The following is an 18,834-nucleotide window of genomic DNA, read 5'->3' on the forward strand; positions in this document are numbered from 1 at the left end:
AGCTGGAGTGCTCAGAAGCCCCACCCGCCTCTCGGTGCTCCACATGCTCATCCACCCTCCTCTCAGAAACACAAGCCCCGACATCCTGCCTTCCTGCCTTCCCTTCGGGGCTCATGCCACACATTGCTCACTGAGGTGTGTCTGGCCCCGCCTCCCGGACTTGGGGTGTGACATTTTGGAATGACTGTTCTCCTCTCGCGTATGCATGTAACATGCATCATCACGCACGGGAAAGCGGGAGGGCTGTGCAGCGTGAAGACAAACGGGCCAGCTGCCAGGGAGCCCTCCGGGTGGTCTCCAGGTTCCCTCAGAGCAGAGCGCATGCCACCCCCGCCTCTCAAAGCTGCCTCCTCTGCCCCTGCTGGCTCCAGGCTCGCCTCCCAAAACACAAGCCTGCACCCAGAAAGCCTTTTCTCGCGAGAAACAACGCAGGCTGGGCCCGACGCCCTCCGTGGGGTGAGGAAGCCTGTGTGCCCAAGAGCAGTGCAGCCCTGACCGGATGAGCCCCCAGGAAGGCAAGAAGGACAGATACCCACGATAACCCAGACCTAAAGCTCAGAATCCCCACGAGCAAGTCGTTAAATCTCAACGCATACTTGGAAGCGCTGGCTAGCAGCCGTCTTCCCCTTTGGAAACGGTTCTGGGCCTGGTTCGCTTTGCCCTGGAAGGCAGGTTGGTTTGGCGGGCAACATACGTGCACAGCCAGGCCCAGCTGGGTCCATTGCGTGCTTTCAGCTAAGGGGCTGCTCCCCTACCTTTTTCCTTTTGTCGGCAAGACTAAATTCTGGAGCTGGCTTAGCTTGTTTTGGCAATTTTCCTGGTTAACCCTGTCCTGTAAAAACCCTCTCTTCTGGCGGGGCTGCTGCGCCTTCCTGTCTGCAGACTGTCTGGGAGCAGAGACGGTTCCATTGCTTCCAACTCAGCCCCTCCAACTTCCGCCCATTTCTCAGATCCATTGAGTGTTTCCATCCCTGTGCATAAGGGTGCCCGTAGCAACGGCCCAGTCCCCGCCAACAGGATACAGCTGAAGGAAACACTCTGGCCAAGCTTTCTCCTGGGCCCTCCTGTGCGTGCAGGCTGCCTAGCAGGGGCCCTGGCGGACCACGCCTCCAGCCGTATCTCTGTCTGATCAGGACTGTTGTATTCTGGACCTTGGAGGCTTGTTTATTTGTTTGTTTTCATTGTCTTTGGGATGAAAGTTAGAGCAAATGTCTCCATTCAGGAGTGCAGTGTAGGTTTTTGTCTGCTAACATCATTGCAAATCCCTCAAGATTTCCCTACCTCCTCTGGGGGTTGCATGTTCCCATTCCCGTCTGCTTCCTACCCTTTCCCGCTTTGTGAGCTTTGTTCTGGGGTCAGCCCGTTGGGTGGCAGTGTTCCTGTGCGCTTTACAGACCTGTCTGGTTTGACACACTGAAAGAAAGGTGGTCCCAGGGGTGGGTCCCGTCCGACCAGTAGGGGCACCATGAGTCGGAGTTGACTGAAGGCAGTGAGCTTGGTTTTTCTGGTGTGTAGCAGACCCGTAAGTCTGCGCTATGATCTCGAATGGTTCTACATTCCCCCCGTCTGTCCAGGACCTTCAACATTACGGTCTGGTGGCGGGGCACCATCTGTTCTTCACGTCTCAGAGAAGGCTGCGCTTCAGATGGCCCCTGGGTCCTTTGGGCGGAGTTCCGTGCATCCTTGGTTTTCTCCTGGCTTTCCGCTGGGTGTGGAGCGGCCAGTAGTTGCAGCTTAGTTTTGGGGCTTTAGGTTTGACCAAAGTGATTGTGAGTCCTGGCCCTGAGACCCCCCCAGACCTTGACTGTCGTCTGAGAGGGCTGCTTCTAAAGCCACAGAGCAGCCTGCTCATTGAGCGCGCAGCTCCGCAGTGCTGGCAAATGGCTCCTGTTGGACTGCCCGTGGAAGGGCTTAGCCAGCAGCACCCTCTGCCTCCCCCGCTCACCTTGGCACTCTGTTCACATCAAGCCCCTTCAGCACTCAGCCCTTGCCTGACACACCACAACCCCGCCCTCGTCTTTTTTGGATCAGATCAGTCCACTGCCATTTCAGGAATGCCTTTTCTTTTTCTCTTATCATCTTATTGGGGTTCGCACAGCTCACCACTGTCCATCCAACCATCCATCAGGGCAAGCTCATTTGTACATGTGTTGCCATCATCATTTTCAAAACATGTTCTTTCTACTTGAGCCCTTGGTATCAGCTTCTCATTTTCCCCCTCCTTCCCCCACCCTCCCTCCCTTCCTCACCTTAATACTTTACAAATTGTTATTTTTTTCTTGTCTTACACTTTTCTGTTGTCCATCCTCCTGGGAGGGAGTTATAGGTAGATCATTGTGATTGTTTTCCCCTTTCTCTCCCACCTTCCCCTCACCCTCCGGTATGGCTACTCTCATTATTGGTCTTGAGGGGTTTATCTGTCTGGGATTCCCTGTGTTTCCAGCTCTTATCTGTAACCCTGTACATGCTCTGGTCCAGCCGGATTTGTAAGGTAGACTTAGAGTCATCATGGTGGGGGAGGAAGCATTGAAGAACTAAAAGTTGTATGTTTCATCAGTGCTGTGCTGCACCCTGACTGGCTCATCTCTTCCTTGTGACCCTTCCATAAGGGAGATGTCCAATTAATTGCCTACAGATGGGTTTTGCTCTTTCACAATGATATGATTTTTTGTTCTGGTTCTTTGATGCCTGACAACTGATCCCTTCGACACTTTGTGATCACACAGGCTGGTGTGCTTCTTCCATGTGAGCTCTGTTACTTCTTAGTTAATGGCCGTTTGTTTACTTTCAAGCCTTTAAGACCCCAGACGCTATATCTTTTGATAGCCAGGCACCATCAGCTTTCTTCACCACATTTGCTTATGCACCCACTTTGTCTTCAGCTATCCTGTCAGGAAGGTGAGCGTCATGGAATGCCAGGTTAATAGAGCAAAGTGAAGTGTTCTTGCGTTGAGGGAGTACTTGAGTGGAGACCCAATGTCCATCTGCTACCTTAATGCTAAGCCTATAAATATGTGTACATAGATCTATTTCCCCGTCGCTGTATATAAAGATATTTACACATGAACACGCCTGTACTTAGACCTCTGTGTGTGTCCTTTGCCTCCTAGCGCTTTCCTCTCTTTCCTTTGGCTCTCAGGGAGGGCTTTTCTATCCGAGGAGCACAGGAGCAGCAGTCCCTGCAGTTAGAAAGCAGAGAGTTTCAGTATGGTGCCCCCCCATCCTCCTCCATCCCTCATCAACCTTGTGTGGCCAGTACTACCCTGTATTAGTCTGACCCCCAGCCTCTGCAGACTAACTGGAGTGGGACAGGTGTGGAGGCTTGGGGGTGAGGTTGATGTAGCCCAAGGTAGCTGTAACCCTGAACTGTAGACTAAAGAAACTAGGAAGGAGAGAGTGTGGGGGTGTGGGGGTGGCGGCTGGCAATGACTCCCACTCTGGGCTGGGCTGTTACATGGGGTGGCTTGTACTCCTTGGCCAGGAGGACTGGGATGCAGGTGGCTTTGTGGAGCCCAGGAAGGCACCAATCCCTTGACTAGTAGTGGGGGTGCACTGCAAAGTCTAGGAAGTAGCATGGTAGATGGGGCTGGGGGTGAGGGGGTGGACAGAAAGCAGCCCAGAGTGGCTGGCCCAGGGAGGAGCCAGAAGCTGCTGAAATGGCCAGCAGGGCCCAGTCCCCGAGTCGTGGTGGACACAGGGAAGCCCTGCTGTCACAAGGTTGCTCCGCTCTCAGGGCCTGGTGACACTGGCTGCCCTTGCTGCAGAGGGTGGCGGGGGACTGGGAAGTGTGCCTTTCTCTCCTCCCTGCCCGGAGGCACTATGACTTAGGGACACTCCACAGAAAGGCCTCCACTTGTGTACTTGTCCCTGGCTCTGCCTCAGGCTCCCAAAGCAGGAAGACAGCATGACATAGACTGCAGCGGGCTGTATGTGAGGTTGACCACTGCAGTTGTGTGTGTGTGTGTGTGTGTGTGTGTGTGTGCGCGCGCGTGCATGCACGTTCTCCCCCCACCCCCCTTTGGGGAAGCACACTGTTGACTAAGCAAACCGCTGTCCTCTCACTGAGGCTGCCACCCAGCACAGAGAGCCCCGCTGCTGCTGCGGCCACCGCTTCCTCGGAGGCTGGACTCCGGAACCGCATGCCAGGGCCCCTGCCCCCACACCAGCCTTCAGCCACGTGCCCCGCCTGGGAAGGATTAGGGACTGTGGGAGAGGGTGGGCCTGGCATTGGGGAAGATGGACCTTTCCACTTCGGTAATGAAACCACTGTGGGCTTGGTGGAGATGGGCGCTTTCAGGGGCCAGAGGCTCGCATACACTCCCCTGTTCTCACCTTATCCTTAAAAATGGTTCCCACGGTGGCCCGACCGCAGCCTGGCACTTGCCCGGTGACAGTGGCCTCCACCTCTTTCCAATCCCTTGATTGTTCCATGTTATGCTCCTCTGAGATGGCCTTCTTGTCTTTGATGCCTCGCCAGCACTGTGCTTGGCGACCGTGGCTACAAAGGTAAAGCCGGAAGTGTGAGTCACACACCAACGACATGTGCGACGCGGTGTCCCCAGCAGCGAGCGCGGAGGGGGCTGGGGGGACGGCGCTCTCCTTCTGAGAGCCAAGACTCCACTGGAGCACTTGTCAGGCACAAGGCAACCAAGGGGCTGCTTTCAGTTTTGGACACAATGGGTGGGCTGTGGGTGTCCTTTGTTGAGTGTAAGGAGTCCTGGGACCCCCAAGGCGGGCGTTCTGAACCCTGGGCTTGCACATACAGTTCAGTGTCCCTGACTGTACCCCGTGCTCTGCAGCCTCCACTGTTTCCGGAGAGTTCTGTGAGCAGGAGTGCGTGCCTCCCGGCAGCGACACCCGCTTCACTGGGCTTGCTTTAGAGGAGGAGGAGACCTGCCTGGTCTTGTTTCCAGGCAGAGACATCTCGTTCATGAGTTGGGGAACCCCCTCAGCCAGTGCTGTGCCGTGGAGGGGCTCACCGCTCGTGTCCCGGGGCTGTGGGTGCCAGGCCGTCGGTGGACAGGGGCAGCTGGGTGGTCATCTCCAGGCCGAGTTCCTCGAGGATGGAGCTGGTCTGGACAGCTGTGGGGAAGCAGCCGGGCTTGGCACCGGGGTCCTCAGCACGGCCCTCGTCTCTGCATCTGTCTTGACGTGAGACTCACCACTTGCAGCAGCAGGTTTTGTCAAACTGGTTTCCGGAGCGTGAGCCCGTGTCCGTCTTCCAGGATAAGTCATGAGTGCATAGCTGCTTCCACACTGTTCCCTGGCCCTGAGGCTGGGCAGGGGGGATGTCTGCAGGGCTTCGTTTGGGGGAGTCGCCCCTCTACCCCAGCCCTCCCTTTCCCTGCTTGGCTGGAGGCTCCAAGAGGTTGTAAGGGAGTTTTAGTACCACTCGATGTGATTGGAGGCATTCACTGGGTGACACTGGACTGGCTCGGTGGCCACTGAGGACCAGTGGTTCCAAAGCATATTGTTGTGGGTGCTGAGGTACCCCCATTCCCCTCCCCTTTCTTCCTGCCTGGTCTCCCTGGTTTCTTGGAAGCCCTGGGTGCCGCTCCATCTGAGGAGCAGGGTGCGTGCCAAACTTGAGAACCCAACAGCAACCCTTGTGTCGTTGTCATCTTCCTGCGTGAGGTGTTTCGCGGGACAGCCGTCTGCCCAGACCCCCACCCAGCGCCAACAGCCCAACTCGCTCCTCCAGCCGTGAGAAGGCGGGGCCACCGGGAGGCACAGATCTCTGTTGCTGATTCAGAGCCTTCCAAGCCCCACTGGAGCCTGGGGCTTAGACGGGAGATTCCAGCCTCTCCCAGGGAGCCTTAGTGCAGTACATCTTGAATAGGCCCTTCCAGAGGCTGCTGGACCGCTACCTCCAGTCTGTGGACACTTGCTTATAGGTAGGGTGTGTAAGATTCTCTTAAGATACAAGACTCTTAGAAGGCTTGGCCCCCGTTCCACTGGTCAGCACATGGCTCAGAGGCCCTGCAATTGGGCGAGGGGGAGAGGGTGGGGAGGCTGGTGAGGAGGTGGACCACATCGAGGAAGCTGGGAGTAGCTTGTGTCTGGGGTGCTGGTCAGCGTGAAGGAGGAGTCCACAGCTCCGAGGGGCTGAGTGCACCCTGGACATGCCACTTTTTTACCCCGTTGTGCTACGAGAGTAGACAGGCCAAGACCAAGGCCACACGAAGTAACCACCTGAAAACGTGTGCAGAGATTCGTTTGGGAACGAGGAGCCAAAAACTACCAGAAGGGGAAAGGAGAGTTCCTGCCTACGGCTGCATCCCAGCCAGACACAGACACGGGGATTGACTGTCCGGCGGGCGGGGTGGTTAGTCTGTGATTCTGCCCCATCATCTCTCTTCCAGAGACATGACTAACCGTCCCAGCTAAGGCAGGCAGGAATCCACTCCATCCCCATCACTGCAGCCCCACCCCACTATCCCCCGGCACGAAGCCGCAGGAAACACCCCTGCCAACGACCTGGAAGTGAAAATCCGATAAAGTGACGCTGCACATTTGGTGATAACTCCTGTGACTAGGGACTCAAAAAGAGCCACCACCACTGAGCCAGTCCCCACGTCCAGCCCGGCTCCTTCACTGCACCAGGCAGCCTCCTCTCTTCCCCAGGGAGCAGCCCCCCCTCCTGGTAGCAGCGCAACTGTTACCGCCCCACTGTGCCACCGGGGAGACCCGCAGAATGCCAGCAGCGGGACGGTGACTGGCTGCAATCCCGGACAGGGGTGGGCATGGTGCAGTGTGGTGTATGTCAGACCCTGCTGTCCCACTGCCGCCTTTGCAGGCCAGCACTCAGCAAACTGTCCCCTGAAGGGAGCACTTGAGATGGTGGGCCCGAATCTTGTGACTGCCATGCTCTTCGGCATCATCTCAGAATCTCGACCACAAAGCTGCTGCTGTGGGTCCTGCTCGGGAAGGTAGCTAGCTCATGAGACTGCCTGGCCTGCTGGTCCTCCAGGCAGGAGGGAGGCAGCCGAGCAGCCTGGCCCATCCTGAGTCAGGAGGGGCTTCTCTGTGGCTGGTGAAGCGCTGTTGTCCTCTCCTGGGGACATTCGGTGATGTGGGGGGGGGCCTTGCTCCAGGCCGTGTCCCCACAGCCACCCCCCTCGCCTTTGCCTTTCAGTCATCAGCCTGTTGGCCACTGGAGAGCCCCTCTCTGAGGGTCTGGCAGGGGAGGCCTAGAAGTGGGGGGAGTGCAGGTGTTTTCTGTTACATTTGGGGCGACAGCCAGCCTGAGGGCCGGGCTGCCCTGGTGTCATGTGGGGACACATCCAAGGCCTGCTCCTTCCCCCATGGGCCGGCCCTGCGTGGAACCACAGCACGTGCCTGTTGGGAGCACGGGAGAACCACTCGGGAGCAGCTCTTCTTTGTACTTGGTGACGTCGTGGTTGGACATGATCCAGTGGCTGCCCCTGGTCCCTTGGGACTGACGGTCAGGGTAGGCAGTGGTGCATGGCTGGGCCTGTCCCTGTGTTCTTGGGCAGCAAGGCCTTGCTGGCCAAGGTTCTCCTGGGCATTGTGGCTCTATCCCTACCTGGCACCTCAGCTGCTCTGGTGCTCAAGAAGGGGACAGAGACCCGGGGATGTTGGTGCAGCCCATGCTCCCCCAGGACCCTCATGGTGTAGCTCACCGCCTGCTGTTTTGTTTCTCTTGTAGGATATCGCTGAGGTAGAAAAGCGAGACCCCCAGGAATTAGTAGGTAAGTCCCCAGGGGAACCTCGGACGTGGGTCTGTACCCCACACTGGCTTCCTTCCTCCTGGGCTGCATCCGGGCTTCTCCCTGCCTGGGCTGCTGGGCTGAGCAGGCATCTCTGAGGGTGCCCTCCCTCTCGGGGCTCTGGCAGCCTCCAGGGCGCCTGGGTAAGATGGCCAGGGAACAATTCTCCCTTTGACATTGGCGTCGCCGGCCCTTTCTTTGGGCTCTGGTCAGTCGCCAGTGTTGTCAAGAGGGAGTTGAGGGCCCCCTTCAGCTAAGAGTCACTCCCCTTGTGCCTTGGACCCAGTCCTCTGCCCTGGCACCCCCTCCGCTGGCACGGCCTGTGTTCCCCAGGCGGGCACATGCCCTATGCTCCCAGCGTCTGAGACTTTTTGTGTCTTGGAAGGAACAGGAGGTTGTGTTTCTGAAAAACAGCAGTGTTGTCATCTAAGCCCTGAGTTCGCCCAGCCTTCCTAATGCTCTTAGAAAGCCCCTCAGCCCCTTTACCAAATGGGCTCCCCCAGCGCCAGACCCCAGGACTGACCCCCACCTGCGGTGCCCAGGACCGCCCCTCCTGGCCTGTCCCGGGTCTGCATGCAGAGGGCCTCCTGCCCTCTGTGGACAGCAGCCACAGACGTCCTTGCTGAGCTTACTGGTCCAGCCAGTGACTCATGCAGCCGGCTTCCCCGAGGCACAAAGTCCAGGCCTGGCCTGAGAGTGGACCTCCCTCCAGCCGCAGCCGCTCCTTTCCCTGGAGCCTGGGCTGCTTGTCCCCAAATCCAGGAGCAGGAGACTGCCTGGTAGACCTGGCTGGTGGGGAGGGACTGGTGGAACTGAGCCCTGCGGGTAGCTCAGGCCCATGGTGGAACCGGCCATCAGCAGTGGGTTTCCTGTGAATGCCCCTCCACCTTTCAGGTCCCACAGAAATCTTGCTCTCAAGAAAAGGGTGCGCAGGGTGCCGTGGCTGGGGAGGCAGAGCCTGCAGAGGGCGCCAGTGGCCTCACCCAGTGCCTGAGTCCCAGGCCATGTGTCAACTGGGGCCTCTGCCTCTGTGCCCCACTGTTCACCAGCAAGACACCCACCCAGTACAGCAGGCTTTTCCATCACCTCGAGATGTCCCCTGGGAGCCCCTCCCCTGATGGGGCAAGTCCTACTCTCTCTTCTACTGCAGTTTCAGTTGTTTTTAGAATTTCCTAAAGCTTGGACCTTCTCCCCGTAACCCCTGGTGACATTCTGGGCCAGTGCCTGATGTTTTGTGCCTGGTAGGAGTCTCGCAGCAGCACTAGCACCCCCAGCCAGTATCACAAAAGTGTGCCTGGCCGGCAACGCCTGGCCGTACTGGCACCTGCAGCCGCGGGCACCATGGTGTTCTCTGACGGGGTGGTCAGCGGGCTTCTCGGGTGCAAAGTGCACCGCTCTGCTCTTCTAGAGCAGATGAGCAGTGGCCCGGACACTGTCACCACCTCCAAGGGTCTGGGGACACAAGTCTCGGGCTGATGCTAAGACTTGGTGACCACCTATAGGGCATGAGGTGTGCTCTGGGGTTCAGGAAGGGCAGACTGCATTGATAGGTGGGCTCCTGAATTCCCCAGGGGAGGCGGGCAGGTGGTCCTCTGGTTTCCCAAATGCCTCCCTTCTCTGTTCACCCGTCCCTCCATGTTGTAGCCCCAGAGCTCGGGCCATGGCCTGGCAGTCACATTGAGCCGTTTGAGCCCCAGAATGTGGTCCACTTGCTATGGCAGCAGGGCCACACCCTGTTTTTCCGAGATCAGATGAGATCGGGCGCGTTCAGGGTGGTATGGCCGTAGACTGTTTTTCCAAAAGGCTTTCCTGGCAAATGCCAAAGGCCACTCTTTGTCCCTCGACACAGGCCGCCTCACAGACGCTCAGCCAAGTACTCCCCCCACTGCCCTGAGGGGGTGCCCAGAGCTTTTGTTGCTGATGCTCTTGGAACCGAGGGTCCACCCAGCCAGCAAACCCTCTACACGCAGCCTCCAGGCCAGGCTGCTAGGAGGAAGGCAGGTGGACTTGAATTCCAGCCAAGCCCCAGAGTCTCCTTTGCCCCTGGAGGCCCAGGAAGCACACAAGTGCCCTGGACGTTCCCTTGGCTGCACTGATGTGTCTGCCCAACAGGCCCTTTGGGCGCCGTGCTGCCTGCTCGGTGCCTGCTCTTAGGGCATGTCCAGCAAGAGTCTGGGATGACCAGGAGAACCCCCAGATCCCTGGGCTCCCGCCCCTGTGTCTCTGCTGGGTGCAGGCCTAAAGGGTGGTCTGGTCCCCAGCCCATCCCTCCCAGCGGGTGTGCACTGCAGATCAGAGCGCCTTCTCTGCCCAGGACATGGGTGAGAGAGGAGGAGTGACCAGCACACAGTAGGTGCCCATGCTGCCTGCGGTTCACACAGCGTGTGCCTCTGCTCCTGAGAAAGATTCTAGCACACTGTCCAGGGATGCCGGCCAGCCCCGCTCCAGCCCTCCAGCCCCGCTCCAGCCCTCCAGCCCCAGGTGGCCCACAGCTCCGTGAAGGGGCCGGGCTGGGGAGCTCTGGTGGGTGGTGGCAAACACCAGAAACTGCCCTTTTGTTCCTAAGAATGTGATAGACTAGCTGATGGCATTTGGAAAGGATGGGGGGCGGGGGGTGGCGGTTGTTTTGACAAGCCCTAAATTAATTTTTCAATGTCATATGTGCAAGGCACAGCTCCAGAGTCTGTGGGGTAGGAGGGCTGGGCAGGTCTCCCTGCGATGAGAAGGATGGATGGCTCCAAGGTGCTCTGAGATTGCGAGTGTTGGGTTGCGGGGGGGAAGCTTTTGTGCAGATGCCCGGGGCGGGCTGGAGCTGGCAGGCTGGCCTACACTGGGCACACCGCCTTCCTGCTCTGAGGACAACGGCTGCACATTGGTAGCCTGAGATGGACCGCCGAGGGAGTAGTTACACTGGGGATTGCCTGGTGTTGCAGGCAGAGCTCCCTCGGCTTCCAAGATGATTGCTGCTCTGCAGCTGCACGTGGTTGTCCTAGCTCTCTAGTGGCTTCGTGGCACACACTCCCTGCGCCTGTGCCCTCTGCCGAAGCTGCTCTCCCACCCTGGTGCCTGCTGGTCCCTCCTGCCCATTTGATGTTGATTCAATAGCGGCCTCTCCGAGAAGCCTTGTCCCAAACCTAACCCTCTTCTACAGACTGCTGCTCTCCCTTCTCTAACAGCCTCGTTTTCTGAAAGAGTCCGGAACATGTCGCCTGATGAGATCAAGATCCCTCCAGAGCCCCCTGGCAGGTGTTCAAACCACTTACAGGTAGGTCCAGGGCCCAGCAGCCACGGCCAGGCCTGACTTCCCCAGCATGATGGGGAACGGGTCCGCGGCTCCTGGCCGCCCCCCCAAGTCCCGACCGCAGGAGTCCTCAGTCACCATAGCACCGAGGGCTGTTCTCACTGGGACCCTGGGGGCTGAAGAGAATGACCGTCCACCTCTCCTGGGCAGCCCGGACAGGTGGATGGGACCCTCACGGGAGCTGATGAGCTCTCGGGAGGTGCAGGAGCAGATTGTAGGAACGCAGAGACGCACGCCCTCGGGTGCGTGGAGAGCATGCTTTGTGCTCCTTTCTGCAGGGCCGGGGCCTCGCTTCTTGCCTGACAGGCCGCCTCCGGGAAACCCCAATGAGAGAACACTAACTGCATTCTTCCCTGGCAGAGGGTGGGGACAGGGCTTGGGCACAGTTGGATTGCCCTCTTCTTTCCAGACTCAGGTCCGAGGCTCAGAGCCTCGCTGGAGGGCCTTCTCCCTGTCAGGGACCTTGTGACTAACAACAGAGCCACGGCAGGGGCCCAGTCTAATCCCCTGCACTTCCTGGGTGCCCATGGCATCGCCCTGCGGATGGTGACTCACCGCCCTGGGGCTGAGGAATGCAGCAGGCTGGGCCCAGGTCAGGGCGTAGGAGGGGGCTAGGCAGTGTGGGCTCCCTTCCTTCCCCAGAGGGCTCCTCCCTGTGCTGAGTCGGCGGCCCCCTGACATCCCTTGGGGTGTCGTCACTCCTCCCCCCATGCCAGGCAACATGCTGCAGCGTGTAAGGAGCTGCCCAGCAGTCTGCCAAGCCAAGAGCAACCCTCCTGCTCTTTAGACCCCTCCCCAGTTGGGATACGGTGCTGAGCAGTCATTTTCCTCCTTGGCCACCTGGGAGATGCTGGCCGGTCAGCACACCTGGCTCGCCTCAGTTGGCCCAGGCTCCTGTCCTCTAAGACGGGGAGGAGCACTGCTCTTGTCCCTGGGGAACATGTTTTAAACCTCTCTGGGGCCCGGGTTTGACGCAGTGGCTCCTGGGGTTTCTGGAAGCCGAGGTGGAGTTGTCAGCCCCGCCTGCTGCCTCTTACCAGGCCTTTTCTTCTGGAGAGTCCATGTTAGTAGCTGCCCCTGGGGGGAGGCTGCAGCCAGACCAGTGCCCACCATCCAGGGGATCCTGCCCTGGCTGTCATAGGCCTGAGGTTTCCAGAGCCTCTGGGATGGCCCTGAACAGCTCTGGTGCGTCCGCCCAGGACACCATCTCCAAGAGCCTCGGGCACCTGTGGCATCGGAGCAGTACGTACCCCTGGCCCTCTGTCAAGTGGTTTCCTGTTGCCTATCCCCAGGGCCTGGCAGGGTCGTGGGGGTGACGGTGAGGGGTAAAGGCCTCCCAGCCCTGCAGGGCGCTGTGCGCCTGCGCCTCCAGGATGCAGTTCCCCCCCCACCCGCACCGTGGTCTGAGAGGACCTTGACGTGGCTCTTCCTGCTGCATGCCCTGTGCATGCCTGCACACAACCTGATTGGGCTGCGTCTGCCGTCTGTCTGCTCCGTGTTTGCTGCCCTGCTTTTCATGGACGGTAAATACAAGTCCCTGGCCCCTTCGCCGCCCTTCCGCACACTCAGCTTGTGCTCCTCCTGCGTCTGTGTCTCTCACAGAGCTGGCCAGTCAGTAGAGAGTCAGGAGAAGCAGGCAGCGGCGGACCCTCACCTGGCTGGCCGCCATAGCTCAGGCTGGAGACCGGCTCAGCAGCACGCGGGGGTAGACGGGGAGCTCCGTGGTAAGCACCGTGTGCTGGTCTTCTCAGGACAAGATCCAGAAACTGTATGAACGCAAGGTCAAGGAGGGCATGGACATGAACTACGTCATCCAGAGGAAGAAGGAGTTTCGGAACCCCAGGTGCATTTCCCAGGAGCCCACAGGGCCACTTGCATCTTTGATGTTGGACCAGGGACTAGGGCGCCCCAAGGGGCTGATGAGAGGCCCAGCTAGGATCCAACCTGAGGCCAAAGGGGCTATCCCCCAGCCCTCAAGCCAGGGACCTCCCTTCCCCTCGAGAAGTGTCCAAAGGGTGGTTCTGGGAACGTGGTGGGCATGGGGCCCTGAGGGGCGAGGGCCTGGTGCCTGCTCACAGCCTTCCTGCGCTCACTTCCAGCATCTACGAGAAGCTGATCCAGTTTTGTGCAATCGATGAACTTGGCACCAACTACCCAAAGGTGTGTCCTGTGTGACCTGGGGGTTCGGGAAGCAGCACTGCTGGCTGGGGAGCCCACACCCCACCTCTGCCTGAGGCCCTGGTGTTCTGGAACAATCCAATGATTCCAGCGACAGAGCTGGTTCCAGGCCCTGATACATAGGGGTCTGCCCGTGGCCCTGGCTCTGGCTCTCCAGGCAGCCTGAGGCAAACCCTTGGGTGGGAACCTCAGGGGGAAGGAAGGGACTCTGGGTGGATGCTCGGACCCTGGCTTTCAACCTTCTGTTTTCTAGGACATGTTTGACCCCCACGGCTGGTCTGAGGACTCCTACTATGAGGCACTAGGTAACCACCTCCCACCGTCGGCACAGGCCACGCTCTCTTGATAGTGCAGTGAGGGGGGTACGGAATGCAGGGTGAGGGGCCATGCCTAGACACCCTGCTGAAGCTGGTGTCAGGAGCTAGGCAGCTGAGCCCAGCCTAGCGGATGCGGGGCGGACAGTCACGGGTGTTCTCCAGCCACTGGTTGGCCTGGGGAGGGGCTATGGCTGTTTGCAGCTGAGCCACTCGCCAGCACTTTCCCTAAGAAGCTGTAATTCCAGCTTCTCTTGGTGACTGGGAGCACACAGACCAGAGCCCACCCTGAACCCAAGCGAGTCTGGGTGGTCTGAGGACCTGCCCTGACGGGGAGCTGCTCTGATCACAGCTTGTCTTGTCCTCGCAGCCAAAGCCCAGAAGGTAGAAATGGACAAACTGGAAAAGGCCAAGAAGGAGCGGACAAAAGTGAGTGCGGGTGGGCAGACACCTGGACGGACGGGCCAGGCTTCCTGTTGGCCAAGCCCGGGGAATTCCAGAAGGCCCCTGGCCCTGCCCCCAAGGCGATGCCTATGGACTCAGGGGCCAGCTGCTGCCCCGCCGCCTCCTGCCTCGGCCAGCAGACACCTCCCTGGGGCTTCCGTGTGGCATCTTGGGTCCTGGTTTGCTGCGTTGCCACCCACCTCCCATCCCTCTGTCCCTTCACCACTGCCGTTGTCGCCCTCGGGGCTGCCCTGGTCTGTATGCCCCATGGCCCCCAGAGCTGCCCCAGTCCTCTCTGCACCCCACCACTGTGCGTCAGGCACCCCTCGCTGTAGAGTCAAAGCACCACTTCTCCCCAAGCAAGGATGGCTGGTCCTTCAGGGGCCATGGACTCCGCTGTGAGGGCAGGAGTAATCCTCTGGGCACCAGGAGCTCCGGTCCCTGAGAGAAAGAATGCCAGGCCCTCGGGCCACCAGCTCCCCCCGCCCCCTCTCTTTGGCCCGTGGCCTCCTCTGTGCAGCTGTGGGGGAGCTGGTGCTGGGGGTGACCTGGTCCCTCATTCTGAATCCTTGATTGAATCTCCCTTCTCTCTCTCCCCCCCCCTCCACACCCCAGGCTTATTGCAGGGACGTGTCTGCAGCGCCTGGGGACCGGAGCTGTCCTTCCCCTGTGCGGGCGGGCACCGCCTCCTCCTGGGTGTGAGAAGGAGGGGCCTGGCCCAACGGTGCTGGGCATGTGAGGGGGGTGGGGGGCGGGACGGGAGCCGGGCGTGTGCAGGTGAGGCCGGGAGGGGCCAAGCTCGGTCCAGGAAGTTTTTTGAGTTAGTGCAGAGCCCCTCCGGGCCCTTCTGAGACACCTCTCCCTCCCCCAAGACGGTCACCGCAGAGGAGATGAATGCCTTCTTTGTCTCGGCCCACCCCCCCTCCCCGGCCGGGCCTCACTCTGGCCCCTCCCCTTCCAGATTGAGTTTGTGACGGGCACCAAGAAGGGCACCACCACCAGCGCCACAGCCACCACCACCAGCACTGCCAGCACGGCCGTCGCAGGTAACCGCGCCCCCAGGCTGCTGAGTGGGGCAGGGGTCTGGCCCCCACCGGGTCCTGACTGCTCCCCGGCTTTCTGTCCAGATGCCCAGAAGAGGAAGAGCAAATGGGACTCGGCCATCCCCGTGACGACGATCGCCCAGCCCACCATCCTGACCACCACTGCCACCCTGCCCGCCGTCGTCACAGTAACCACCAGCGCCAGCGGCTCCAAGACCACGGTCATCTCCGCGGTGGGCACCATTGTGAAGAAGGCCAAGCAGTGACCAGCGGAGGGACCCCTACTGGACTTAACAGACTTGCCACCAGGGGTGGGGGTGGGGTGGCGGGGACCCCACTGTGTGGCAGAGCCACCTCCCAGAAGAGCCCAGGCAGGCCTGGCCGTCCATCTGCCTACAGACTGTGCACCTGTGCGGGCTTCTCCCGATTAAACGTGCTAACCTCCGTGTGCACACGCTGTGCACTGTGTGGGTTGGACTGGTTCCCTCGGACTAGAAATGGGGAGACTGACATCTGAGGTGCTGCTCAGCATTGAGGGAGCCCCAAGAAGCCGCCCTGTCATTCCCAGGCCCCTGGTGGGCCACCCTGAGCAGTAGGATAAGAACCATCTATGTACCAGCCTGCCCCTGGGGTCTCAAAATATACCAGTGTGTGAGGTCAGCTGGTCTACAGAAAGATGAGGAGCCAGGTCGCCCAGCCCTCGGTGCCAATGTGCAGCCAGCTGGCTCGGAGCAATGGGGACATGAATCACCTCCGCTGGCCAGGCCGCAGCTCATTGTTTATGTGCAAACCCCTCTGGGAGCCAGCCCCTGCCACCCCACCCTTCCTCCCCGTTATCTCTGCCCCACAGCAGCCCAGGCAGCCTGCTCAGCTGCCAGCTGCCAACCGGGGCCAAAGCTGGCTTCCCTCCCAGCCGCCTGCCGAGTCCCCAGGGGGCTCGTTTATCTCCTTCCCATCCCATCGGAGGAAGGGCCGCGTGTCCGAGGTGGAAGTGGGGCTGCGAGGAGCAGGGGGATTCTCTGGACAAGTCAGGCCTGAGGTAACTGAAGTGAAGCTCAGTGATACATGCTCCTCATCCCCGCACAGGACACCCTAGGGATCCATTCTCAGCCTGCCCTCAGCCTCAGCTGGGTCTTTGCTAGCCCCGGCCCTGGCACGCGGCGGTGCGGGGCAAGTGACAGTGTCGTATCTTGTCAGCCTCCCAGCTCCACGCTCAAAGGGGTGTGGCCTTCACGCACGTGCACGCCCATCCAGTCGTGGGGCAGCTGCGGGAGGTGGGTGGGCTGTGGGACCCGGGAGCTCCTGTGACGGCTTGACAGACTAGTACTCTTCACAGGGCTCACCATCGCCGGCCAGCCCAGCCCTTGGCATTTCCTACCACGGAGACGAGGGACGTGAGATGATAAATCTAGGGGAGCAGTTGCCAGGGACAGCGGTCCCCCTCTCCACGGGGTCTTCCCCTTCCTTTGGACCCCGGCTGGGCCCCTGTGCTGAGTTCTGGATGCCTCCGCGGGACCCGGGACCGGCCACCACACTGCTCCCTGCAGAGCTGCCAGTAGGGCTGGGAGCTGACCGGAGCCTGAGTTGGGTCCCGATCCTCTGTTCCTCTGAACTTGACACTTCCCTCAAAAGGGCTTGAGAGCACCCTGGTGGCCCAGTGGGTTAGGCAGCACCCCACTAACTACAAGCCCCACCTTTTGGACCCATCCCCCGGCTGCTCGGCAAGAAACAGACGAGGCTGGCAGTGTCCATCAAAGATGTGCAACCTTGGGGACTCAGCAGTGTCCTCAGCTTTCCACGCTCTCCGAGGGAATCACCTTCCCGGCAGTGGGTTTGGGACTTTTCCGCTGGGACTGACGGTTCACAGACGCTATGAGCCGGCTGCTTCTGTGGGACGATGCTGAGAAAAACGGAGCACCCCCCGTTTCCACTCCAACACGGGAGGGAGGAAGGGACTCAGGGGCCACAAGTGGACATTTTTAAAAGGAGATAAAGACCCAGCTACAGGTCAGCTGTTGCCGTCCATGCCGAGGTTCCGCCGAAGAAAGGGCTGCCGACCATCCCAAAGCCATGACCATAGAGAGCCTTTGGGAGGAAGTCCACTCTGAAACTCAGGGGTCACCATAAGTCAGACCAACCTGACAGCGGTGACTAAGTCTCACGGAGAACGGCTGAGACCTTTGCTGTGGAGACAAGGTTTCCCAGGCATTCAGGATGCGGAGTTATTTGTCTGTCCCAGCCAGACTGGAACCAGGCCCTCGGATTTCACACAGCACACCTGCCCCTCCTCCAGAGCTTAGGTAACTGGACATCAGACCTGTCCAGCTTCTACCGTGGCCCACCTGGCGAGCCCCTGCTCTCTACAGCTGATGGGTCACCACCTCAGAAGGGCAGACTGATGACCCACCTGAAAGCCCCCAGGTGGCCCAGACTGCCTGCTCTTCACCCCCTGCCATGGAGTCGATGCTGACTCAGAGCGAGCACCCTGGGGTTTCCGAGACCAGTGTTTACAGGAGTGGACACCCCAGTGTTCCTGAGGAGCTGCCGGTGCTTTTGAACTGCCGGCCCTGCGGGTCCCAGCCAACGTGTCACCACGCCACCGCAAGGGCTGGGTTGCTCTTGACTGCCAGCCCGCGTGAGGAAGGCCGTCTCAGGAGGATGCATTTGAAGGACAAGGACGAAGCTGGGGGAGAGTCCTACAGGACTGCCAGAGAACAAGCAAGCCTGCCTCTGGAGAAGGGCAGCCGTGTGCGCCGTAGAATCAGGGAGGCCAGCAAGAGACCCCATCCCTGGAAAAGGATAAGAGGGCCGGTGAGAAAGAAGGCCTGCAGCCAGACGGGCTGCAGCGTCGAGCTCAGACAAAGCAACATTGCGAGGGCGGCACAGGGTCGCCATGAGGGGCTGCCCAGCAGTCACACTAGCCTGGAGGTTGGCGTCCTTGAGCCCTGGTGATCTGGTTCAGTAGGTGGAGCCCGGAAGCCCCCCGTGGGGCAGTTCTACTCTGTAAGGCAAGGGGTGGCTGGCACAAGCACTTCCTGCCCCTAGGCCCTGGCGTGCGTGCACTGAGTATCCAAGCCAGTGACTGGGGAGGCAGGATGGAGGCCGGCCCCTGCCCACCCCATCCCACAGGCATATGGTGTCAGGTTCCAAACGGCCCGTTGTAGGCTCCCCGCAGGACAGCAGCAGGGTTGCTCTCGCAGATGTGTGAGATTTTGTGTGCTAGATTCTGTGTGTTTCGGGGCTGTTGAGCAGCAGGAGAGAAGGCAGCGGCTCTCCGGGCCGGATGGATACAGAGCGATTCGGGGACGACCGGGTGGGGCAGCACACAGTGTGCTCTCCTGCAGGGCCAGGAAGGACTGGAGTAAAGATCACAGAGGAAAGACAGACGAATAACGGAAGCACAGACCAACCCCTGGTGTGAATTCTGAATGATGAAAATAAACCCATGGTTTGGGGTGGTGGTGGTTTATTTCCTCCTCCATCGCAATCACACGGAGGCTTCCAGAGCAGATCGCTTTCCCAGTGGAACATACCATGCGTTTTGTTTCCTGTTACTCCTGATTGAAATCTCCGAGAGGTGCCAGCTCTGACCCCCACTTCCTCCCCCCTGCCCTTGCCTTGTCAACCTTCTCCCCGGCCAGCGCTGCCCTCTCCATCTCCGATGGCTGACATCTCAGGTGTGCCTGCCTTCCCTAGACACGGGTCTGCTGCTTGCCCAGGGAGCCCTGCTAGTGCGGGCGCCGGGTTGGACGGTTCTCCTTGAGGTCAGCAGTTCAAGCTCACCAGCCTTCCACGGAGGAGCAGCAAAGATCTGCCTCCCCCCC

General features: G+C 59.9%; 1 protein-coding gene across 2 annotated transcripts in view; it reads left to right on the forward strand.

The window, feature by feature from the left end:
• SAP30BP (SAP30 binding protein) overlaps nt 1-18,430 on the forward strand; it is a 33,350-nt gene extending 14,920 nt beyond the window's left edge. The window contains exons 4-11 of one of the 2 annotated variants that reach the window (XM_075562222.1): nt 7,670-7,712; nt 10,907-10,995; nt 12,783-12,874; nt 13,131-13,191; nt 13,463-13,514; nt 13,894-13,952; nt 14,929-15,013; nt 15,095-18,430. In XM_075562222.1, coding sequence (XP_075418337.1) covers nt 7,670-7,712; nt 10,907-10,995; nt 12,783-12,874; nt 13,131-13,191; nt 13,463-13,514; nt 13,894-13,952; nt 14,929-15,013; nt 15,095-15,276 — 663 coding nt within the window. In that variant the 3' untranslated portion in view covers nt 15,277-18,430. Of the gene's footprint in view, nt 1-7,669; nt 7,713-10,906; nt 10,996-12,782; nt 12,875-13,130; nt 13,192-13,462; nt 13,515-13,893; nt 13,953-14,582; nt 14,685-14,928; nt 15,014-15,094 lie in introns of those variants that run through there. The other variant, XM_075562223.1, reaches the window with a different exon arrangement.
• Nucleotides 18,431-18,834: the final 404 nt, after the last annotated feature.

The sequence above is a fragment of the Tenrec ecaudatus genome, chromosome 10 (assembly GCF_050624435.1).
Source record: "Tenrec ecaudatus isolate mTenEca1 chromosome 10, mTenEca1.hap1, whole genome shotgun sequence".
Classification (NCBI taxonomy): domain Eukaryota; kingdom Metazoa; phylum Chordata; class Mammalia; order Afrosoricida; family Tenrecidae; genus Tenrec; species Tenrec ecaudatus.